General features: G+C 43.2%; 1 protein-coding gene across 3 annotated transcripts in view; it reads right to left on the bottom strand.

Moving 5' to 3' along the window:
* LOC140203305 (protein kinase C-binding protein NELL2-like) overlaps nucleotides 1-25,763 on the bottom strand; it is a 351,554-nt gene that overhangs the window by 149,088 nt on the left and 176,703 nt on the right. For all 3 annotated transcript variants that reach the window (XM_072269319.1, XM_072269321.1, XM_072269320.1), the window contains exon 14: nucleotides 17,103-17,225. In XM_072269319.1, the coding sequence (XP_072125420.1) occupies nucleotides 17,103-17,225 (123 nt within the window). The remainder of the gene's footprint in view (nucleotides 1-17,102; nucleotides 17,226-25,763) is intronic.

Genomic DNA, 25,763 nt, shown 5'->3' with positions numbered 1-25,763 from the left:
CCCAGTTGGCTTGAGGTGATCTTCTAGGGGAGTTCAGAAATATGGCAAATGTCAGACCATGGGTCCAGTGCACAAGTAAGAGATACATCTCTGAATACCAAGTTTTGGAAGAGATGAGCTCCAACGCTTATGTGCATATTGGACAGGTTTAACTGTAATCCGCCTTCTTATTTTCATTTCTTTTTCCTAACAACTGTTTGATAAAGCTGAAATTAGAAATACTCTTTCTTTATAATTTTATGTGGTGTATGTTCTGTTATTTCTTGCTGACTGATAATTGACCAATGATGCCAGGTGGACAATATCTGAAGAGTATTGATAGTGGCTGCAGTCACCTGTCCTGTAAAGACACTGCCCAGAAGAAGGCAATGGCATCCACTTCAGTAGAATAATTTGCCAAGAGCAATCAGTGTCAAAGACTATGATCATCCACATCATACAACACGGCTCATGATGATGATGATGTTGAGTGCTGCAGCGTTTGAGAGTTGGCAGAATGAGCAGGTCAGGTTGAGGGAGTAGACAAAGAAGTGGATGATGTAATACGGCAGAGGCAAGTGTGGGGTTATGCACTTTGATAAAAAGAATAAAAGTGCAGAAAACTCAGTAAAATGGAGATGCAAAGAGAATTCTAGTTCAAGATTACCTTAAGGTTAACTTACAGGCTGAGTCAGGAGTAAAGAAGGCAAATGCAATGTTAGCATTCATTTCAAAAGGATTAGAACCAAAAAGAAAAAGTGTATTTATAAAGCATTGGTCAAACTACTTTGGAATGTTGTGAGCAATTTTAAGACCGTAAGATATATAGGAGCAGAAGCAGGCCATTCGGCCCATCGAGTCTGCTCCGCCATTCAATCATGGGCTGATCCAATTCTTCCAGTCATCCCCACGCCCCTGCCTTCTCCCCATACCCTTTGATGCCATGGCTAATGCATCATTTATGCTGTATTAATCTACAGGGTAAAGTGTAATGTACAGGTCTATTTCTTTTAGAGCAATGAACCCTCCCCCTTAGCACTATGCATTAATCTGTTGTCTATGCATTGTTCTTTCTCTTTCACTCTAATGTGAGCCATCTCCCGCGTGTGTACTTTCATTTAAAGTGGTCTCAGCTCAGCACATCGCAGAAACCAGCCTCCCCTCCATGGACTCCATCTACATTTCCCACTGCACCAGTGAAGCAGCCAGCATTATCAAAGACTTTTGCCTCAAAGATGTGCTGGTCCTGGAGGGGGTCTAGAGGAGGTTTGCAAGAATAACCCAGGGAACGAAAGGCTTGATGAATGAGGAGAATTTGAAGACTATGATCTTGTACTCAATGGAGTACAAAAGGAGGAGGGGGATCGCAGTGAAACCTATTGGATACTGAAAGGCCTGGATAAAGTGGGCTTACTTAAAGAGGTTGTTTCTATTAGAAGGAGTGTTTAGCATCTGAGGTAGCCTCAGAACAAAGCGAAGTTCCTTTAAGACTGGGATATAGAGGAAGATTTTCAGCTGGAGGTGATTAATCTGTGAAAGTCGTCGCAGGGGGCTGTGAAGGCCAAGCCATTGGATATACTTAAGGCAGAGATTGATAGGTTCTTGACTGGTAAGGTACGATGTTAAGGGTTACAGGAAAAAGGTAGAAGAATGGGGTTGAAATAAAATCAGCCTTGATCAAATGGCAGAGCAGACTTGATGGCTGAATGGCTTATACAGCTTCTACATCTTGTGGTCTTACGTAAATTACAAAGGATGAATTAAAGATTCTAGGCCCAGAGACTGGATATATTACTGAAAAAAGGGAATAAAATCTTTTGGTACATGGGAAAAGAATAGGACAATTATAATGGTATAATTTGTGTGATTCAAGCAGTCAAGTGGTACACAAGAAACTCTCAAAATTGTGTCAGATCCTTATTAACCATTTAACTTGGGCATTCTTCCATATTCCTGGTGAAAATGGAAATTGCTCGAATTTACAATGCAGGGATCTTATTAACAGGAACCACATCCTGTCAATGGAATCCCTATCAGTGAAATAGACTTTCCAACAATAAAGTGGATGATTTAAGGTAAATCGATCCAAAGGCAAGTGTAACTCTCTTAATGTGAATAAGTGTGAGGTTATTTACTTTGGGAGCAAGAACAGGAAGGCAGATTATTATCTGAACGGTGTGGAGTCAGGTAAGGGAGAAATACAAAGAGATCTAGGAGTTCACCAGTCTCTGAAGGTGAATGAGCACGTGCAGCAGGCAGTGAAGAAGGCTAATGGAATGTTGGCCTTTATTACAAAAGGAATTGAGTACAAGAGCAAGGAAATCCTTTTGCATTTGTACAGGACCTTGGTGAGACCACACCTGGAGTATTGTGTGCAGTTTTGGTCTCCAGGGTTAAGGAAGGACATCCTGGCTGTGGAGGAGGTGCAGCGTAGGTTCACTAGGTTAATTCCTGAGATGTCCGGACTGTCTTACGCAGAGAGGTTAGAGAGACTGGGCTTGTACACGCTGGAATTAAGGAGATTGAGGGGGGATCTGATTGAGACATGTAAGATTATTAAGGGATTGGACAAGATAGAGGCAGGAAATATGTTCCAGATGCTGGGAGAGTCCAGTACCAGAGGACATGGTTTAAGAATAAGGGATAGGTCATTTAGGACAGAGTTGAGGAGGAATTTCTTCTCCCAGAGAGTTGTAGAGGTGTGGAACACGCTGCCTCAGAAGGCAGTGGAGGCCAATCCTCTGGATGCTTTCAAGAAGGAGCTAGATAGGTATCTTATGGATAGGGGAATCAAGGGTTACGGGAACAAGGCAGGAACCGGGTATTGATAGTAGATGATCAGCCATGATCTCAGAATGGCGGTGCAGGCTCGAAGGGCCAAATGGTCTACTTCTGCACCTATTGTCTATTGTCTCTGCGTAAATGTCATAGGAGCTGATACAAAACTGAATATATAACATGCTTATCGAAGTGTCTGCAGATTAATTCCAATCCAACAATCTAACATTTGCCATTCCTTTTCCCCTCAACAAATCCCTTTCATAAAGTATCAAACTGTTCACATTACATTTGAACTTGACTTTTCATACATTCTATCATTTCTTCAGAAAATAAATTGTATGGAGCTCTTGAGTAAATTTCCTTAATTGAATCATGAACAGTAGGTCATCAGTCGCAGTGATCCTCTCAAGCCATCACTTTAACCATTTTTGAAGGTTAGTTTTGGCAAAGCAGACAAGTGAAGAATTGTCCCTGACTCACACTTCTATTTGATAAATTGTTTTTCAACTTGTTTCATGTTTAATAGTTGTTCCAAAAGACATCTTTGGAGGTATAAATTAAAATGACATTGGTAGACAGCCAAGGTAAATACAGAGAATTCTCAGATGGTCAGTCATGACCAATGAATTGTTTCACCCGATATTTTTACCTTCTTTTTTATTTTGTTTTAAATGTTACCTCTTATTTATTTATTTATTATGATACAAAGTGTAGGCCCTTCTGTCCCTTCAAGCCATGCCACTCAGCAATCTCCTGATTTAATCCCAGCCTAACTGTGGGACAATTTACACAATTTACATTAACCTACCAACCAGTACATCTGTGGATTGTGGGTGGAAACCGGAGTACCCAGAGGAAACCCATGCGGTCACGGGGGAGAACGTACGAACTCCTTACAGGCAGCAGCAGGAATTGGGCCTGGGTCATAACAGAAGAAATAGGAGCAGGAGTCGACCATCTGGCCTGCTGAGCGTTCTCCACCATTCAATAAGATCCTGGCTGATCTGACCATGGACTCATCTCCACCTACCTGCCTTTTCCCCATAATCCTTAATGGCCCTACTATGCAAAAGTCTGTTAAGCCAGTACTGTAAAGCGTTGTGCTAACCATCACACTACCATATCAGTTTACTTAGAGATACAGCACAGAACAGATGCTCCTGGTCCAAAAAGCCCTACCGCCCAACAACCCACCTATTTAACACTAGCCTAATCACAGGGCAACTTACAATGACCAGTTAACCTACTGATCGATACGTCATTGGACTGTGGGAGGCAACCAGAGCACCTGGGAGACGAAACCATGCAGTTCAGGGGGAGAACGTTTCAGCTCCTTACAGATGGTGCCAGAATCAAAATCCTAACTTGTATGCAATTTCTAACATTTTTGCAAAATATTGAGAAGATACTGGCCCTCGCAGTTTTCTTATTTGCTTCAGTGAGATGTGGAAACAGCTGAGATTCATTAAATGAGTCTTTCCTCTGTTTGCTGTGGTCAGGAATCCCTTCTGGATAGCTTTTTTAAGAATATGTTTTCTCTTTCTGATTTTCATCCACACAGGATTTATTCCTCATCACTAACCACCTTGAAAAAGTAATGAGTTGAACTGCAGCAGTAAAGATAGTGGCAGAGTACTCATGGGAGAGTACTCCAGTGTTAGAGCCAGCAACAATAAATCAAACAAAGACTAAACCATTTCCAGATCTGGATGACGTGTGACTCAGAGGAGCACCTGTAGATAATGACGCTCGCATGTTCTTGTCGGCCTGGTCATTGATTTAGGAATCACTATTAGAGTAAACCAAGCAAGCTGAGTTCCTCCATTAGTCAAGGTCGACCATGGATATTGCGTCCCAGCAGTCTACAGGGTAGGCAAACCAAAACAGTACAATGTAGGGAGCAAACTGATGAATCCAAAGGAACATTGGTGACCTGTAGGGTAATGTAATTGGTGGAAACATACATAATTCACAACCACCGACATTGAGTTGGGATTTACTTAACGAGACAGGTCTGACTTGATGACATAATTACGTGACGTTCTTTGTGTTCAGAGTACAATAAATGAGTTGTTACGATTTTGTTTAAACTTGAAGTGCCTCATGCCATTTTTTTCAGCTAAAAACTTACAGACCAATACAGTTTGGCACCAGCAGTGTCGAAGGAGTTGCCAGTCAACATTGAATTCAACGTAGCCCAAGCGAGTAATTGTGATGCATTTCATAGAAGGTACCCCTGTAGTCACTGTGCACCAGAATGAATGAATAGATGTGTACAAGGTACCACTCATAGTAGGCTCCCTTATCCTGAGTTTCTATTATTTGAACTTCATAAGTGTTGTTGAAATGATACGGATCCGGGCAATTGAAAAGTATTCCTTGAGATTCCTGATATGTGAGAGGAGATGTGTCATTTGCTGTAAGATATCTAGCCTCACAGGAGATACAATGCCTTTCCTTTCATCTCTTCTCTTCCTACCTTCAAGGCACCAAAATAATCTTCCTATGTGAAGACATGATTTACTTCCACTTTCTCCAGTCTGATGTCCTGCATTTGGTGTCCACAACGTGGCCTCCTCTGCGTTGATGTAACTAAGTGCAGATATGTGATCACTTTCTAAACACAAGAGATTGTGCAAATCCAGAGAATTACATGCTGGAGAAACTCAGCATCTACGGAGAGGAATAAAGAATCAATGTTTCGGGCTGAGACCTGAATCCTATAGGAAAGGAGGGTGGGCCATAGGAGAAAGGAAGGAGGAGGCAACTAGAGGGGTGTGATAGACAATTGAGAAGAAAAGGGGTAAAAGGGGATCCTACCAGATTTCTTCTTCTTCAGTCTTTTACCTTTTCCACCTACCACCTCCCAACTTTTCACTTCATTCCCGCTCCTCCACCCACCTACCTTCTCCTTCACCTGACTTCACCTATCACATCCTAGCTGTATTTCTTCCCCTCCTCCCACCTTCTTATTCTGGCTTCTTGCCCCTTCCTTTTCAGTCCTGTTGAAGGGTCTCGGCACAATTCTTTATTCCTTTCCATAGATGCTGCCTGACCTGCTGAGTTCCTCCAGCATTTTGTGCGTGTTCAACTTCAAGTTGTCTGCCCTTGAATACCTTTACTCTACAGGGTAATATAATGGGTGACAGATGACACATATTATTCGTAATAGAAACTGCTCTATTTAATTCACAAACACCGTCACTGAGTTGCTATATTCACTTTAAGAGACGGAGACTGACGTATTGATGTCAGTGTAAGGCAACTGCTTTGGGTTTGAAGTAAAGGGCTGCAGCTTTTGTTAAGCACATAAAATGACTCTGCATGCTTTATTCACAAAGCCTACAACTCCTACTCTGGCCTTTCTGTCCATCGCTTCCTGCACTGTTACATGGACCAATACAAGACTGAGGAACAAAGCCTCATCTTCCATCTGGACACGTTGTAGCCTTCATAGAACAGAGAACATAGAATAGTACAGCACAGTACAGGCCCTTCGGCCCACAATGCTGTGCTGACCCTCAAACCCTGGCTCCCATATAACCCCCCACCTTAAATTCCTCCATATACCTGTCTAGTAGTCTCTTAAACTTCACGAGTGTATCTACCTCCACCACTGACTCAGGCAGTGCATTCCACGCACCAACCACTCTGAGTAAAAAACCTTCCTCTAGTATCCCCCTTGAACTTCCCACCCCTTACCTTAAAGCCATGTCCTCTTGTATTGAGCAGTGGTGCCCTGGGGAAGAGGTGCTGGCTATCCACTCTATCTATTCCTCTTATTATCTTGTACACCTCCATCATGTCTCCTCTCATCCTCCTTCTCTCCAAAGAGTAAAGACCTAGCTCCCTTAATCTCTGATCATAATGCATACTCTCTAAACCAGGCAGCATCCTGGTAAATCTCCTCTGTACCCTTTCCAATGCTTCCACATCCTTCCTATAGTGAAGCGACCAGAACTGGACACAGTACTCCAAGTGTGGCCTAACCAGAGTTTTATAGAGCTACATCATTACATCGTGACTCTTAAACTCTATCCCTCGACTTATGAAAGCTAACACCCCATAAGCTTTCTTAACTACCCTATCCACCTGTGAGGCAACTTTCAGGGATCTGTGGACATGTACCCTCAGATTCTTCTGCTCCTCCACACTACCAAGTATCCTACCATTTACTTTGTACTCTGCCTTGGAGTTTGTCCTTCAACTCCATCTGCCACTTCTCAGCCCACTTCTGCACTTCATACCAAGTTCTCTAACCATGGGTAACACATTTTCTTTCTGTCTGTATTAGAACTGGCCATTCTGCTCATTATCATTTTGGCTCTTTTTTCCCCTTTTTTCTATTTGAAGGCTTACTATTAGCACTGAACTACACACACATAAAGCATAATTTCTTCCTAGCTGCTAGATTACAGACAGGTCTCACCCCATCATAGATATTCCCTTTGTTCTACTGAACCCTACCCAACCTTTGCTGCTGTTGAATTCTAACTTGTTTTCTCTCTTTCATAGAACTTTGCAAACATAGAACAGTACAACACAGTGCAGGCTCTTTGGCCCACGATGTTGTGCTAACCTTTTAATCTACTCCATTATCAATCTAATCCTTACTTCCTACACAGATCATAGCCTCCATTTTTCTTTCATCCATGTGCCTATCTAAGGGTCCCTTTAAAGTCCTTCATGTACCTGTGCCTTCCACCATCCCTGGCAGTGTACTTACCAACCTCTGTATTAAACACCTGCCTCAGACATCGCTGGCAAACTTTCCTTCGCTCAGATTGACAATTGCCACCCTGAGTAAAACGTGCTGGCTGACCATTCTATCTATACCTCCTATCGTCTTGTACACCTCTATCCTGTCACCTCTCACCCCCCTATGCTCCAAAGAGAAAAGCACTGGCTTGTTCCATTGTTCCTCATTTTCTTTGTCTCTCTGATGACAAATTTCACAGTGGAAAGGTTAACTTTTCCTCTTTCCACAAATGTTGCCTAACCCACAAAGCATTTCATTAATTTTCTGTTTCTACCCAGCTTCTAATCGGCCTTGTACCCACATTATAATACGGATAGGCCACTTGAGCTTCTTGTTACTTGTGTCCCCTCCCCAATCGGCAATAATGGGTGTGGAGGAGAAAAAAGAGGCATTAGAAACTGAACACTGGGCAGGGAATTAACTAGATTATCTGCTAGTTTAACATCCTGTCTAATGTTTATTTTGCACTCGATGAGGATTTTGACTGTAGATCTGGGAGAGCAGTCTCAGAGGCAGGGGTGGAGAGCACGGTGTGAGCCTAGAGAGGTGAGGTATAAAAGTTTTTCTGGCTGCTCACTGTGCAGAACCTACGTTCCATCTGCCAGAAAAAGCGGGACTTCCAAGAGGCCACCCAGTTTAACTCCACTTCCCATTCCCATCCTGACATGTCAGTCCATGGCCTCCTCAACTGTCACAATGGGGCCACACTCACGTTAGAGGAGCAACACCTTATATTCCATCTGGGTAGCCTCCAACTAATGCATGAACATCGATTTCTCGAACTTCCGATAATTCCCCCCCCCCCTTCACTATTCCCCATTCCTTTTCCCCTCTCTCACCTTATCTCCTTGCCTGCCCATCAACTCCCTCTGGTGCTCCTCCTCCTCTTCTTTCTTTCACGGCCTTCTGTCCTCTCCTATCAGACTACCCCTTCTCCAGCCCTGTATCTTTTTCACCAATCGACTTCCCAGTTCTTTACTTCACCCCTCCCTCTCCCAGTTTCACCTATCCCCTTGCATTTCCTCCTCCCCTTCCCCCCACCTTTTCAATCGGATTCCTCGTCTTTTTTTCTCCAGTCCTGGTGAAGGGTCTCAGCACAAAACTTCAGCTGTACTCTTTTCCATAGATGCTGCCTGGCCTGCTGAGTTCCTTGGGTTTGTGTGTTGCTTGGATTTCCAGCATCTGCAAATGTTCTCTTGTTTGTGATTGACCCACTCTCTTCTTGGCACTACAGGGGCTGCAAAGAAAAGAACCATCCAGACCATCACAGAGGCTGCTGAGTGAGCCTCCAGATGGTTATGGATCAAGAGGTGTGATTCGCGGACCAGTGTTGCTGGGACACAAGACAGGGCCTGATCAATCCTGGCTGGGCTGCCTGGGCGAGGGTGTCTGATGCTGAAAGATCTGAAACACCCGATGACCCCCAGGTAACATCATTGATGATGCATCCCAGCGCATCCTAGGGTGTATCTCAACATCGGTAGACAACAAGATCCAGCTGAGTGTAACGTAAGTGGTTGATCTGACCTGATCAATTGCCACAGCTGAGAGGGCTAGTTTAAAATAAATACTGTCCTGATGAAGGGTCTCGAACCGAAACATCGGCTGTTTATTCATTTCCACAGATGCTGCCTGACCTGCTGAGTTCTCTAGCATTTTGTGGGCTTTTCTCTTAGTTTAAAATAAACCACTTGGAATTGATCAAAATTACTTGGGGCAGAGTGGCACCATTGTCTCACCTACAAACGAGGAGTGATGCTGACAATTCAAGTGACACTATATTGTGGATTTTCATTGTGTTTTGTTCATAGGTCACACAAAACCTTTCATTTTGATTTTTGCGTTAGAAAACCAAAAAAAAAACCCTTAGGAATCACTGGAAGTACAGAATGGAGCTAGGGACTAATCTTGATCTCATGTTGAAAGGTTAGACAACTTAATTTTGTTGCTTCAGTGCATTTTTAATTGGGTATAACAACTATGAACATTGATTCTATTCTAAGTGTAATACTATCACATGGTGTCTTGGACTGCACAACTCAAGTTCTCAAAGTTGAACATAATTTATTATCAAAGTACATATATGTCACCGTCTCCAACCCTGAGATTCATTTTCTTGTGGGCAATACTCAATAAATCCTCAGCATAATAACCGTAACAAAATCAATGAAAGACTGCATCAAGTTTGGCATTCAGCCAGTGTGCAGAAGGCAACAAGCAGCAAATAGAAAAAGAGTAAATAATAATTATAATAATAATACAGTAATAGATCAGTTATTACAGATAGGACAATACATAGTAACCAGTCTGTATATAATAATACCGGATAAACAAGGAAGAACAACTTATTTAATAGATAAAGCCATCCCAAACACATATGACTTACAGAAATCAGTAAGTGAAAAACATCAGAAATATGCTGAATTAAAAGAGGAAATTGAAAGACTTTGGAACATGAACAGGGTATACATTGTTCCAATAGTAATATCTACAACTAGTATCATCCCAAAGGCACTACACACTAGCATTAAACAATTAGGGCTACACAACAATATCTATGTAAATCTCCAGAAAGCCACAATACTAAACACCTCTAGAATAGTCTGAAAGTTCCTAGCAATTGAGAAATGAGTGTTCTTAGCTGTGCCTGTACCTTGGGCTTTACCGCCCTGAGCTGAGCAAAAAAAAGCAATAAATATTGAGAACATGAGATGAAGAGTCCTTGAAAGTGAGTCCATTGATTGTTGGAATATTCCATTGATAGGGCAAGTGAAATTGAGTGAAGTTACTCTGGATCAAGAGCCTGATGGTTGAGGGGTCATAACTATTGCTGAACCTGCTGGTGTGGGTCCTGAGGCTCCAGTACTTTCTTCCTGATGGCAGCAGTGAGAAGGGAGCATGGTCTGGGTGGTGGGGGTCCCTGATGACGGGCACTGTCTTCATATGACAGCGTTTCATGTAGATGTGCTCAGTGATGGGGAGGGTTTTACCCGTGATGGACTGGTCCATATCCACTACCTTCTGTAGGATTGTCCGTTCATGGAAATTAGTGCTTCTATGCCAGGTTGTGACGCAATCGGTCAATATACTCTGCACCACATATCTATAGCAGTGTGTCAAAGTTTTAGATCTCACGCTGAATGTCCACAAACTCCTAAGGAAGTAGAGGCACTGCTGTGCTCAGTATTATTAGTTAATATTCATTGATGTATTTATTATTTTGTTTTTCTTTTTGCATTTGCACAATTTGTCATCCTTTGCACATTGGTTGTTTGTTTATCTTTGTGTGTACTTTTTCACTGATTCTATTGTGTTTCTTTGTATCTATTGTGAATGTCCACAAGAAAATGAAACTCAGGGTCGTAGATGGTGATTTATCTGTACTCGGATAATAAATTTATTTTGAACTTTGAGTAAGCAGCTTGAACTGAATTACCTAGTGACATAACTAAGGCTAGAACACTGAACATACCCCAGAGTTGATCTCCAGTCTGTTAATTCCACATTTGTATTTAAAACCAATAAATAATATATTCAATACTTCTTCAGGCCATTGCATGGCAATATCACATCAGTAACATCATAACCATGGAAACCATAATGCAAGATGCGATTGATTACTATTGATTCTTGGAATTCCTTGGTTTAAAATGTTTCGTGTCAGGTAACAGTCTATAAACTCTGACTGTGGAAATCTGAAAATAAAAATTCAGCTTCTGACACTAAGAGGTCTCCTGAGTCCAGTACAGTGTTTCTTCTGATTACTGGATGGTAAATCATATGGCTGTCACTAGGCAGAGAAAATCTTGCGGATCTGAGCCAGTTACATGGATAATTAGACCGTAGTTGCAGATTCCAAAAGTTTTTATAACCATTTTAGTTAGTTTGTCGGTTGCAATTTTGCCTATTACAGCTGCATTTATGAAGTAAACATTTTGACTTGCAAACTAACAGCACAGAGCATTTTTAATGTCAAAGATACTGAGTATAAATTCATTGAAACACCTTTCACTTCACTGCTCCATTCACCAACACAAACACTTCAACCAACATCTCCACTTCAAAGCCATTTTAAGTGGTGTGGTCATATATATAGGAATAGGCTTAATTTTAATCAATGAATTTGTTTTTTTGGGAAATAAAATTTAGTTGAGGGGTCATAATTTGGCTAAATAAATGGGTTTGAGTTGGGAATTCCTACTTTCTGTAAGAGTGTATAAATACTATTTTAACTATTGAGACAAAAGTAATGGTGCAGTCATAAGATGCCGGAAGTCTCGAGCAGTACATACAAGTTGCTGGAGGTACTCAGCATCTATGGAGATATAACCAGTCGATGTTGGTACCTCACAGCCCAACCAGAAGCCCTGGCTGAACGTGGCGGTGCACTCCCTACTAAAAGCCTGGAACACTGACAGACAGCTCTCAGAGTAGTCAGATGAACCTTTGCCCTTTAGATGCCTCTTCGGCAATACTGAATACACAAGGAAAACCAGTGTCGACTGTACCTGTGACACCTCTCTCCTTGATATTCTAAACAACTTCTATGCATGCTTCGAGGCATGCAACACAACACCGGCCTCCTAAGCGAACAGTCTCTGTCTGTAACAGCAGCAGACGTGAGAAGGATTCTGCAACGAGTCAACCTGCATAAGGCAGCCAGGCTTAACAACATCCCAGGCCAAGTACTCAGGGAGTGTGCACACCAGCTTACTGACATCTACATGGACATCTTCAACATTTCACTCAGCCAGGCTGCTGTCCCCGTTTGCTTCAAGTCAGCCACCATCATCCCTGTACCAAAGAACTCTACACCATCAGAACTAAACGACTACCGCCCAGTAGCACTGATGCCAATCATCATGAAGTGCTTTAAACAGTTGATAATGGCACATTTCAGAAACTCCATTCCAGCAACACTGGGCACTCATCAATATGCTTACCAACAGAATGGCTCTATGACGGATGCCAATAGCATCTGTTATGCCCCTGGCCCTGGCACACCTTGAAAACAAGGACAGTTACTGTATGTCAGAATGTTGTTTCTGCATTTCAGCTCAGCACTCAACGCTATTGTCCCACAGACCTAAATGAACAAACTACTCCTCGTAAACACGAGGGATTCTGCAGATGCTGGAAATTCAAGCAACACACATCAAAGTTGCTGGTGAACGCAGCAGGCCAGGTAGCATCTCTAGGAAGAGGTACAGTCGACATTTCGGGCCGAGACCCTTCGTCAGGACTAACTGAAGGAAGAGCTAGTAAGAGATTTGAAAGTGGGAGGGGGAGGGGGAGATCCAAAATGATAGGAGGAGGGGGAGGGATGGAGCCAGGAGCTGGATAGGTGATTGGCAAAAGGGATATGAGAGGATCATGGGACAGGAGGCCCAGGGAGAAAGAAAAGGGGGAGGGGAACCAGAGGATGGGCAAGGGGTTTAGTCAGGGGGACAGAGGGAGAAAAAGGAGAGAGAGAAAAAGAATGTGTGTATATAAATAAATAACGGATGGGGTACGAGGGGGAGGTGGGGCATTCGCGGAAGTTAGAGAAGTCAATGTTCATGCCATCAGGTTGGAGGCTACCCAGACGGAATATAAGGTGTTGTTCCTCCAACCCGAGTGTGGCTTCATCTTTACAGTAGAGGAGGCTGTGGATAGACATACCAGAATGGGAATGGGATGTGGAATTAAAATGTGTGGCCACTGGGAGATCCTGCTTTCTCTGGCGAACAGAGCATAGGTGTTCAGCAAAACGATCTCCCAGCCTGTGTCAGGTCTCGCCAATATATAGAAGGCCACATCGGGAGCACCGGACACAGTATATCACCCCAGCCGACTCACAGGTGAAGTGTCACCTCACCTACTCCTCGGTCTAAATACACCACTGTACAAATAGCTGTTGGACTTCCTAATCAACAGATCTCAGATCGTCAGGATGCACAGTTGCTCCTCCCTCCCCATCATCTTCAACACGGGTGCCGTGCCCCCCAAGACCATGTGCTGTACACTCTGCTCACACGTGACTGAACGACCAACATCTGAGTAATCACATTGTCAAGTTCGCCGTTGACATGACAGTGGTGAGGCCCATCACTAGCAGACAGCCTACAGGGAGGAAGAGATGGAGATGGAAGAGATCGAGGCATGGTGCCAGGCATGTAACCTCTTTCTCAGTGTCAACAAGACAAAGGAGATAGATTTTCACTTCAGCTGAACTCAGACAACTCACACCCCTCTTTACGTTGGCAGCACAGCACTGGAAACTGTAAGCAATTTCAATCTCCTGGGATTGCAATTCACACACAATCTCTCATGGTCCCACAACATTCTACACAATCAGGGAAGCTCACCAATGCCTCCACATTCTGACAAGGCCAACGAAAGCTGGATTATATGCATCGGTACTCGTGTCATTCTGCAGACACACGGTAGAGAGCAGCCTAACAAGCTGCATCACTGCATGGTACGGAAACTGCACTGTGGCAGACAGGAGGGCTCTACAATGGGTTCAAGCTGCCCAAAGCATCACTGGCACCAGCCTACACACCAATAAGGACATATATACAAAAAAGTTCCAGAAAAAGGCCAATGATATCATGAAGGATCCCACCCACCCTGCTCAGAGACTGTTTGTCCCACTCCCATCAGGGAGGAGACTACATAGCATCCACGCCAGGACCACCAGACTCAAGAACAATATATAAGCTATGTTATGTACTTGCAATGCCGTGCAAAAGTCTTATGCACAAACATATAGCTAGGCTGCCTGAGACTTTTTTGCACAGTACTGTATAAGTCAACATGAAGCGAAGTGTGAGTTTGTAAATCTGGCAGAAGCAAAGGATGTTGGGGATAGCGAGGGTGGAATTCCACAGGAGGGGTGCAGGACAGGTGGCAGAGAAGTGCCAGAGGTGAGGGTGGTGCTGGTGCAGACACACCCAGCCCTGAGACACCAGGTAATGTCATTTGATTCCAAACAATTGGTTTATTGATCATCACAGAATGTCTCTCTGGTGCTTCCTGCTCCCTCCCCTCTCCCTTCCCCTTTTCCCAACCATGATTCCCCCTTCTCCCTGCTCACTTCCAACTCTCAGTCCACAATAGAGACCCATATCAGAATCAGGTTTATTATCACTCAGGTCATGAAATTTGTGGGGTTTTTTTTGTGGCAGCAGTACAGTGCAATACATAAAATTACTATAGTACTGTGCAAAGGCTTGGACACCCTGGCTATCTATCTATCTGTCTATCTATATATATATATATATATGTGTGTGTGTGTGTGTGTGTGTGTGTGTGTGTGTGTGTGTGTGTGTGTGTGTGTGCTCGTCTTAGACTTTTGGACAGTGCTGGACATATGTTGTGTTTATTACTATTATCTTGTTCTTTATCTTGTTGTGGTTTTTTTGCTGCATCGGATCTGGTTAACAATTATTTCATTCTCTTTTACACTTGTGTACTGGAAATGGCACTAACTAATCATGACTCTAGGTTCCTCCAGCATCCTGTGCATATTGCCTAATAACGATATAGTGCTGACCTTAACCTTAATCAGAGTTGGAAAACATAGAAGACGGATTTTGATGTTCAGCAGAAATGGAAGGGGCAAATATTTAAACTGGACGGTGGGGTGGTGATATATCTTCACCAAAGGAGGTGTAAGATGCTCCTTCCCTCCACTAGCCTGCAGGTCACCCTTGGGCAAGGTGTAGCACCTGCTTAGCACCTCCCCCCCCCCCCAAATCAGGGTCACATGAATCCATAGGAGCAGGTGGTGGATGATTGTATGGCCAGCTGGTACCTATCACAAATCCTGGTTATGCGACCACTGACAATCTCTGAAGAGTGTTGGTAATGGCTGGGATTGCCAGTCCTATAAAGACACTGCTCAGAAGAAGGCAATGTCAAACCACATCTGTAGAAAAATTTACCAAAAACAATCATGGTCATGGAAAGACCATGATCACCTATGTCAGACGATACTGCACATAATTATGATGATGAGCCATATAAAATTATTGCAACTTAAACTTTAAGTGATTTTTGATGGGTTTCACTTATTGTTGAATCAGATTTCAATTCCAATTGTTAAGCAATCGAAGAACTAGTTAACAAACTTAGGTCCAGTGATTCATTCAAATCAGGCAATCATAACATTAGAATATTGATTTGAAGTTTAACTTGGACTTGCAACACACATAAGGAATGCTGGTGAACGCAGCAGGCCAGGCAGCATTTATCGGAAGAGGTACTGTCGACGTTTCAAGCCGAGACCCTTCATCAGGACTGACTGAAAGAAGAGATAGTAAGTGATTTGAAGGCGGAAGGGGGAGGGGGAGATCCGAAATGATAGAAGACAGGATGGGGAGGGATAGAGCTAAGATCTGGAAAGTTGATTGGCAAAAGGGATACCAAGCTGGAGAAAGGAGAGGATCATGGGACGAGAGGCCTAGGGAGAAAGTAAGAGGGAGGGAGCCCAGAGGATGGGCAAGGAGTTATAGTGAGAGGGACAGAGGGAGAAAAAAGAGAGAGAAAAATAATTAATAAATAAATAAATAAATAAATAACGGATGGGGTACGAGGGGGAAGTTAGAGAGGTCAATGCTTATGCCATCAGGTTGGAGGCTACCCAGACTGAATATAAGGTGTTGTTCCTCCAACCTGAGTGTGGCTTCATCTTGACAGTAGAGGAGGCTGTGGATAGACATGTCAGAATGGGAATGGGACGTGGAACTAAAATGTGTGGCCACTGGGAGATCCTGCTTTCTCTGGCGGACAGGGCGTAGGTGTTCAGCGAAACGGTCTCCCAGTCTGCGTTGGGTCTCGCCAATATATAGAAGGCCGCATCGCCCGACAACACCTTATCTTCCATCTGGGTAGCTTCCAACCTGATGGCATGAACATTGACTTCTCTAACTTCCATTAATGCCCCACCTCCCCTTCGTACCCCATCCCATATTTATTTATTTATTTATTTATTTTCTCTCTCTCTCTCTCTCTCTCTCTCTCTCTCTCTCTCTCTCTCTCTCTCTCTCCCTCTCCTTTTTTTCCCTCTGTCCCTCTCACTCTAACTCCTTGCCCATCCTCTGGGCTCCCCTCCCCCTTTCTTCCTCCCTAGGCCTCCCGTCCCATGATCCTCTCCTTTCTCCAGCCTGGTATCCCTTTTGTCAATCAACTTTCCAGCTCTTGGCTCCATCCCTCCCCCTCCTGTCTTCTCCTATCATTTTGGATCTCCCCCTCCCCCTTCCACTTTCTCTTACTATCCCTCCCTCTTACTATCTCTTCTTTCAGTCAGTCCTGACGAAGGGTCTCAGCCTGAAACGTCGACTGTACCTCTTCCTAGAGATGCTGCCTGGCCTGCATTCTTTATGTGTGTTGCTTGAATTTCCAGCATCTGCAGATTTCCTTGTGTTTGCGTTAACTTGGACTTGAGATAGGACTCTGGAAGAAAAATTACCAGGAAGCCCTTTTGTACTCTAACACAATGCTTGTAAAGAATATGGGAAAAATCAACAAGCAAACATGATGAAATCTCTACAATGGTCCAACCACTGCTGAAGAAAGTTAATGTTTTTTTACCACTTACCCTTACATTGAACACCATTGCCTGTATATCCCGGTTTACAGATGCAATTGTGACCTCCAACCGTATTGAAACACAGAGCGTTCTCATCACAGTTGTGTTGATTTGTGCTACATTCATCATGTTCTAAGGATAAGAAAAAGAAAAAGAATTCAAAAGCATTAATTAAAAGATTCCATTTCCAAAAGTTCCCTCAAAGAAACAAAAAAAAGCAATGGATTCTGAGAGGAATGACAACGTTTACCCATGTTATGTCAAACAATTCAAGAAACCAATGTTCAAAAAGTTCAAAGTTCAAAACTTTATTATCAAAGTAGATATATGTCACTACATTCAACACTGAGATTCATTTTCTTGTCGGTATTCTCAACAAATCTATAGAATAGTAACTATAACAGAATCAATGAAATATGGCAAACTGTGCAAATGCAATTAAAAATAAATAGCAATAGCAAGAACAAGAGATGAAGAGTCATTGAAAGTGAGTCCATTGGTTGTGGGAACATTTCAATGACGGAGTAAGTGAAGTTGAGTGAAGGTTATCACTCTTGGTTTCAGAGCCTGACGGTAAAGGGTAGTAAGTTTTCTTGTACCTAGTGATGCAAGTCCTGTGGCTCTTGTACCTTTTTACCTGATGGTGACAGTGAGAAGAGAGCATGATCTGGGTGGTTGGGATCATTGATGATGGATGCCGCTTTCTTGCAACAGCATTTCATGTAGATGTGCTCAATGGTCGGGAAGGCTTTGCCCATGATGTCTTGGGTCAAATCCACTATATCTTGTACGGATTTCCATTCAAGGGCATTGGTGTTTCCATACCAGGCTGTGATGCAACCAGTCAATACACTGTCCACTTTCCATCTATTGAACTTTGTCAAAGTTTTAGATGACGTGCTAATTCTCTGCAAATTCCAAGGAAGTAGAGGCGCTGTCGTGCTTTCTTCACAATTGCACTTACGTGCTAGGCCCATGACAGGTCCTCAGAAATAATAACCAAGGAATTTAAAGTTGCCAAGCCTCTCCACCTCTGATCCTCTGATGAGGGCTGGCTCATGGACATCTGGTTTCCCACTCCTGAAGTCTACAATCAGTTCCTTAGTCTTGTTGACGTTGAGTGAGAGGTTGTTGTTATGGCATCGCTCAGCCAGATTTTCAGTGTTCCTCCTGTATGCTGATTCATCACTACCTTTGATTTGGCTTATGACAGTGGTGTCATCAGCAAGCTTAAATATGGCGTTGGAGCTGTGCTTAGCCTCACAGTCATAAGTATAAAAGCAAGTAGAGCAGGGGGCTAAGCATGCAGCTTTGCGGTGCACCTGTGCTGATGGAGATCATGTTGGAATTCCAATTGAACAGAGAACTTCAAGTCTACTAGTTCACTAAACGGGGATTAATGGCAGGCAGTGGAGCGATATGCTACTCCTGTGAGATGTGGAAGACCAGGGAGGGGTCAAATGTCCCTGATGTCTATGACTGCAGGAAGATGAGATGTCAGAGTTCAGAGTTCGACTCACGTAGGAGTTACTACATTCTTCCCCGCGAACACGTAGGTTTCCTCCGGGTGTTCCATTTCCTCCCACAGTCGAAAGATGTATTGGTTAGTAGGCTAATTGGTCATTGTAAATTGTCTTGTGATTAGGCTAGAGTTAGATAGACGGGCTACGGGACAGTGTGGTTTGTTGGGCCAAAAGGGCCTGTTTAGTGCTATAACTCTAAATAAAAAATTAAAAAGTGTGTCCAGCTGCTGGTCCTTGGGAATGGTATAGATTGGTTGAAGGTGCATAAAATGCTAGAGGAACTCAGTAAGTCAGGCAGCATCCATTAAGAGAAATGAAGTGTTGACATTTTGGGCCAAGGCCCTTCATCAGGACTGGAAAGGAAGGGGGAAGAGGCTAGAATGGGGTGAGGGAAAGAGTGCAAGATGGCAGCTGACAAGTGAGACCAGGTGAAGGGGAAGATGGGTGAGTGGGAAGGAGGTATGAAGTAAGAACCTTTGAGGTGATGGGTGGAAAAAGTAAAGGGCTGAAGAAGAAGGCATCTGATAGGTAAGAAGAATGGACCATGGGAGAAAGGAAAGGAGGAGGGGTGCCAGAGGGAGGTGAGGAGAAGAGAAGGGTGAGAGGGGAACCAGAATGGGGAATGCAGGTGGAGAAATTACCTGTAGTTGGAGAAGTCAATGTTCATGCCATCAGGTTGGAGGCTACCCAAACGGAATAGGAAGTGTGGCCACCTACCTTCCCCCTCACCTAGCTTCACTTTTCACCTGCCAGCTTGTACTCCTTCTCCTCTCCCTCTCCCCTCCCCCTTACCTCTTTATTCTGGCCTCTTCCCCCTTCCTTTCCATTCCTGAGGAAAGAATGTTAACTGTTTATTCTCCTTCATAGGTGCAGCCTGACCTGCAGAGTTCCTCCACCGTGTGTGTGTGTGTGTGTGTGTGTGTGTGTGTGTGTTTCCAGCATCTGCAGAATCTCCTGCGTTATTGGTTGAAGCAGCATTTGGACTTAGTGAGGATCATAGCGGAGAGCGGAGAGTGTCAGAGACAGGAATTTGCAGGGAGGTGATGACACCAAAGTTTCAGTCAGATAGATAGGTGACTACCAGGAAGTGTCGGCAGGCAGTCAAATATGAGAAATATTAAATACTAGAAGCCATAGCTTTATAGTGAGAGGAAACATTTTAAGGAGATTTACAAGGTAAGATTTATCTTTACACAGAGTAGCGGGTGCCTGGTATAGCCTGCCAGGAGATGTGGTGGAAATAGAAATAATGGCAACTTAAGAGGCATTTAGACACGATAATGAGAAGACAAGAATGGAGAGATAAGGAACTTATGTAGGCAGGTGGGGTTATCTTGGATTGGCAACATGGTTGACTCAAACATTGTGGGTTGAATATCTTCCCCCTGTGATGTAATAAGACCATAAGGTATGGAGCAGAATTAAGCCATTTGGCCCATCAAATCTGCTCCATGATTTCATTATGGTAGATCCATTTCAGTCTCAGCCCCAATCTTCTGCCTTCTCCCCAAATCTATTCACCTCCTGACTAATCAAGAATCCAACAACCTTAAATATACCCAATGACTTGACCTTTACAGCCACCTGTGGCAACAAATTCCATAGATTCACCACTCTCTGGCTAAAGAAATTCTTCCTTATCTCTGTTCTAAATGGACGTCCCTCTGTTCTGAGTCTGTGTCCTCTGTTCTGAGTTTGTGTCCTCTGGTAGTAGACCATAGGAAATATTGTCTCCACGTCCACTCTATCAAGGCCTTTCACCATTCCACAGGTTTCAATGCAATGTCATGTTCTGTGTTCTAGTGTTGGGTCAAAGATCACTGGGGCCCGAGATAATGCCGCATTCTACAGTATTTTCATTCAGTACTGCCTTCCTGTATTTGTGGAAGGGGAGCTAGATAAAATTGTATTGTGAGTTCCTTAAGGTTTATATATCGAATGTCCTATGTGGGGCAAACCCAAGTGATAATAACTTCATTTCTTACAGGTTAATCTTTAATTAAATGTCATTATTCACAGAACTGTAACTTGTTATGATTCTGCCAACTATTATCAGCTGAGCTTCAGAACTTTGCATGGTCTGATGACTGAAATCAAATGTCAGTAATGCCAGGTATCAATATTATATACACAAATCCAATCCCTTCAACGTCCCTCACCAAGCTACAGCACCAAAACCATAACATGATTAAATTTAAGGTCACTAAAGTGTAAGAAATAACTTGTAAAATGTGTAGCTTGGGCGGTTGATGGTTGGGTTGAGTTGTTCTCCGATCTTGGCAATTCATTTGCATCCGTTTCATCACCAATGTGGGGACTGCAGCAAATATTACATTAGCCAAACTAAAGCTATCGACAAGGGTCCATGAACATCAACTGGCTGTTAAGAGGCATGACCAACTCTCCCTAGTCTCTACCCATTAAGATTGAGAAGGACACAAATTCGACTGGGCATTGAAAGTGAAAGTTATGGTGTTTGAAAACACCCAGCATTCAAGAAAATTCTTACACAAGTGGTTTTCTGCAAACAATTCTATGAACAGACTTGTAGACCTCGATCCCATTTATAAGCCAATGGAGGCAAAATTCCAGACAAAGCACAGAGTTCACCACGCAACCAATAGGCGATGAAAACCCCTCCCTACGTCACAACTGAGTTTCTATAATGATGACTAATCAACTGATTGATAAGTATATAAAGACCAAGCATTCAGAGGACACTCCACAAGTGAGCGGAGCACTGATGATGTCTGCTCGTATGGTGATGAAATGTTCGCAAATGGATTGCCAAGATCGGAGAACAACTCAACCCAATCACTGAAGTGTAACTCAGACAAGTGCAGACTATGCATGAGAGGAATGCGAAGTACGTTTCCATAGATACAATGGCTCTGTATGTCTTGAAAGAAAAACCAGTGGGTCACAATAAAGCAAGATAATGTAGTTAATTATGTCAGAAACAGCATCACTGTTAATCTTGACCAGCCATTTTAATTCCACTTCCCATTCTGTTATGTCCATCCATGGCCTCCTCCACTGTCGGGATTAGGCCACACTTAGGTTGGAGGAACAACACCTTATATTCCATTTCGATAGCCTCCAACCTGATGGCATGAACATCGATTTCTCACGCTTCCAGTAAATGCCTCCATTCCGCGCCCCCCCTCCCACTTCACCATTTCCCATCCCCTTGTCCCTCTTTCATGTTATCTCCTTGTCTGCCCGTTTCCTCCCTCTGGTGCTCCCTCCCCCTTTTTCTTTCTTCCATGGCCTTCTGTCTCTTTCCCTAATCAACTTCATCCCTTCCTCTCTAAGTTTCACCTATCACCTAGCGTTTCTCTCTCCCCTCCCCCCACCTTTCAAATCTGCTCCTCAGTTTTTTCCCTTCCAGTCCTGTCGGAGGGTTTCGGCCCAGAATGCCAACTGTGCTTTTTTCCATCGATGCTGCCTGGCCTGCTGAGCTCCTCCAGCACTTTGTGTGTGTCGCTCGGGTTTACAGCATCTGCAGATATTCTCTTGTTCCTAATATGAGTGCACAGGATTTCAAATTGAATTACCAATGGTATGCCATTGAAGCTGTTATATTGTTTCCAAAAGGTAAAAGTTACAGGTAACTGGATATTTCCACCCCGACTGTCGGAAAACATTTTGATAACACTTAGAAATAGCTGAAAGATTCCCAGTGCTTGGGATCAATATGATTGGTTTCACGTTGTATTTTCTTGCTTTGTGGCTTTTCCTGCCTTGTGCTGACTGTGTTCAGGACAATGCAGTTTTGTCCATAAACAGAAGGACAGTGGCCTCATTTGACGAGAGTTTAACTTCAGCATCTGGTTGTAACGTTGAGGATCTAAGATTCAATCTTATTTATCACTTACACGTGAAACATACAGTGAAATGCATCGTTTGTGTTAATAACCAACACAGCATAAGGATGTGCTGGGGGCCACACATTCCAGCATCAACATAGCATGCCCACAGTACCTGGCAGAACACACAAACATGACAAAACTGAACGTTACAACAACAAAACAACGGTAAAACAAGCTCCTTTCATCCCTTCCACCCCTCCCCTCACACACACATGTGGACAGTCTTCCAACTTCAGGAGCAGCATCTGCAACTCCAGTCTCCAGAATTTCGGCTTCAACTTCTAGACCTCTAATCAACCTTCAGGCTCCAGTCTTCCATATCGATCCCAGACTACCCCAAACCTTTCTCCCCTCCCCCCACCTTTCAAATCTGCTCCTCAAACTCTTGAGCAAGGCTGTAATTATGCAGGCAGTGGGAAAACTATGCCCCTTGTGTTTCTAGATCTCATTACTGAAGATTCAGTGTCATTCAACCCTGACACTTTGTTCTGGCCCACACCTTTATTGTCCTGCTCTATATTAGGATCTTCCTTCTCCTGACACCCATTTTAAAGTTTAGTGTTATGAATATGCCAAGGTGGTGGGGTTATTACTTATGGTTAGTGTTGAGGAGTTGGGGGCTTTGAGTGCTCTGATTTGGGGGATGTGGGCCAGAGCTCACATGGACATCCAATTCAATTATTCACGAGCATAAAGAGTTTAACTTCTGCATCTGTGGAGAGCTGGGAATACCTGTTTCCCTCCTTGCTGGGTTGCTGACCAACAGTGAATGCTCTCACACCACCCATGATATTGGATGGTTGGGTACCTAACCAACACCAGGAAAAAAATATTCAGAGTTTATAAATTTTTGAGTATTTTTTTACAAAATCTACTGTCTATGAAAATTTAATATTGGGGAACAAGAACAAAACTTGATCTTTCAGCTGCACACACTTAAGAATCTTATTTTTCTTTTCATTACACTAACTTTTATTTAGGAGCACTTAACATTTCAGAAACTCATTTTGGTGCATATAGTTATTGCTCAAGATGAGAAAGACATTATGCACTTCCAAAACTTCCAGCACCTCAAAGCTAACAGTGTGTGACAGCTCAAATGTCCTGCGTTAGTCGCATCCAGTGGGCTGTGACAAGGTAAGTGACACCAATTACCAGATATAATTACTGCCTCTGACAGTACCTTCCCCCTGGTGATTGTCTGATGAGTTTTGCAATGCCTGTGATGTCAATCCCCTCTTCAAGTGAAGCCTCTGTGGCTGTCAGTGGTCCATGCATACACACTGATTTACCGTTACAGACGTCAGCTCTCAATAATCACAGCCTGATAAATCAGTTCAACAGGATTCAGTTAATCCAGGGAAGCGAAATATTAATCATCATATTTTGTTGCTATCTTAAAGTGACATCAGAAATAAGGGAAGAAACTAATTCCATCCTATATCAACCAGGTAGTGTAAGGTATTATTTTTGAAGTGACATTTGGGTAACAGTGGCAAATGGATTTAAACATGAGCAAAAGAACAATTAGTTACAGTCTGTTTATATTTATATGAAACTTTTGTTCTGACTAAATTATTTTAAAATGTTTCCCTTTCAAGACTTTTTCAAACTTCCTGCACATACACTCAGCAGCCATTTCATTATGTACCTCCTGTACCTAATACAGTGGCTACAGGGTGTATATTTATGGTCTTCTGCTGCCATGGTTCATCCACTTCGAAGTGTTGTGCATTCAGAGATGCTCTTCTAGTGACCATTGCTGTAACACAGGGTTATTTGAGTTTCAGCTTGAACCAGTCCAGCCATTCTCCTCATCAACAAGGCGTTTTCACCCACAGAGCTGCTGCCCAAACAGATAATACCTCTCAACCATCAGGCTCTTGAACTAGAGGGGATAACTTCAATCAACTTCACTTGCCCCATCACTGAACAACTTATGGACTCACTTTCAAGGACTCTTCATATCATGTTCTCAATATTTATTGCTTATTTATTTATTTACTTATTTATTATTATTTATTTTTTCTTTCTTTTTGTGTTGACACAGTTTGTTGTCTTTTGCACACTGCTTGTTCACTCTGTTTGTGTGGTCCTTCAATGATTCCATCATGGTTATTGGATTTATTGAGTATTCTCACAAGAAAGTGAATCTCAGTGTTGTATATGGTGACATATATGTACTTTGATAATAAATTTACTTTGAACTTTTGATTTGAATAAGAGGCCACTTCCTCCATCTCAGTGCATGTTCTATTGGATACTTATGTAATTATATAACTAACAATTCTGGAGTTCTATGGGACTTCTGGCTTTGGATCCCAAGAGATATAATGCTCTCATCACCAGTACTAGCTACCTGGCACATCTGGAGTGACACACAAAAAGCCAGAGGAACTCAGCGCGTCAGTCTGTCCTTTTCGGGTTGAGAATCTTACCTGAAAGATAGAGGATAGTCACCCAGTATAAAATTGTGGAGGGAATGGGTGGAGGAAGAGCTGGCAGATGATAGGTGGATCCAGGTTGGAGAGGTTGATAGGCTGATGTAGGAGGGGAGATTGTGAATGGGCACAGAAGGCGGTAGATGTTAGGTGGAAGTGATAAAGGGCTGAAGGTGATGAAATCTGATAGGAGAGAAAGATGGAGAATGGCATAAAGAGAGACAGGTGGAGGGGAAAGAGGAGAGGGGATCTGCTGAGGAGAAAGTGTGAGTGATGGGCAGATGGAAAAGGTGGGGAGAAAGAAAGAGATATGCTAATGGGAACCAGGTGGACCAGGAGGAGAGAGAAAAGAGAAAAAGGACTGAGGGGGAGTATCATCATCTTCATTATGTGCCTTGTCATAAGACATAGGTAATCATGGTCTATGACCATGATTGTTCTTGGCAAAATTTTTCTACAGAAGTAGTTTGTCATCACCTTTTTTCTGGGCAGTGTCTTTACAAGATGGGTGACCCCAGCCATTATCAATGCTCTTCAGACATTGTCTGCCTGGCGTCAGTGGTCACATAACCCGGATTGTGATATGCACCAACCGACCATATGACCATCCATCATCTGCTCCCGTGGCTTCACATAACCCAGAGCTTTGTGGGGTGGGGGGGGGGCTACACCTTGCCCAAGGGTGACCTGCAGGCTAGCAGAGGGAAGGAGCCCCTTACACCTCCTTTGGTAGAGACTTATCTCTACCCTGCCTCTCAACCAGTTGTCAGAAGTTGGAAAATTCATTGTTCATGCTGTTGTGTCTCTGCATGGAACATCAGTGTGCTAAGGTAC

Source organism: Mobula birostris, chromosome 9 (assembly GCF_030028105.1).
Source record: "Mobula birostris isolate sMobBir1 chromosome 9, sMobBir1.hap1, whole genome shotgun sequence".
Taxonomy (NCBI): domain Eukaryota; kingdom Metazoa; phylum Chordata; class Chondrichthyes; order Myliobatiformes; family Myliobatidae; genus Mobula; species Mobula birostris.
Note: the sequence above shows the minus strand (reverse complement) of the source record. Positions and strands in the feature narration are given on the sequence as shown.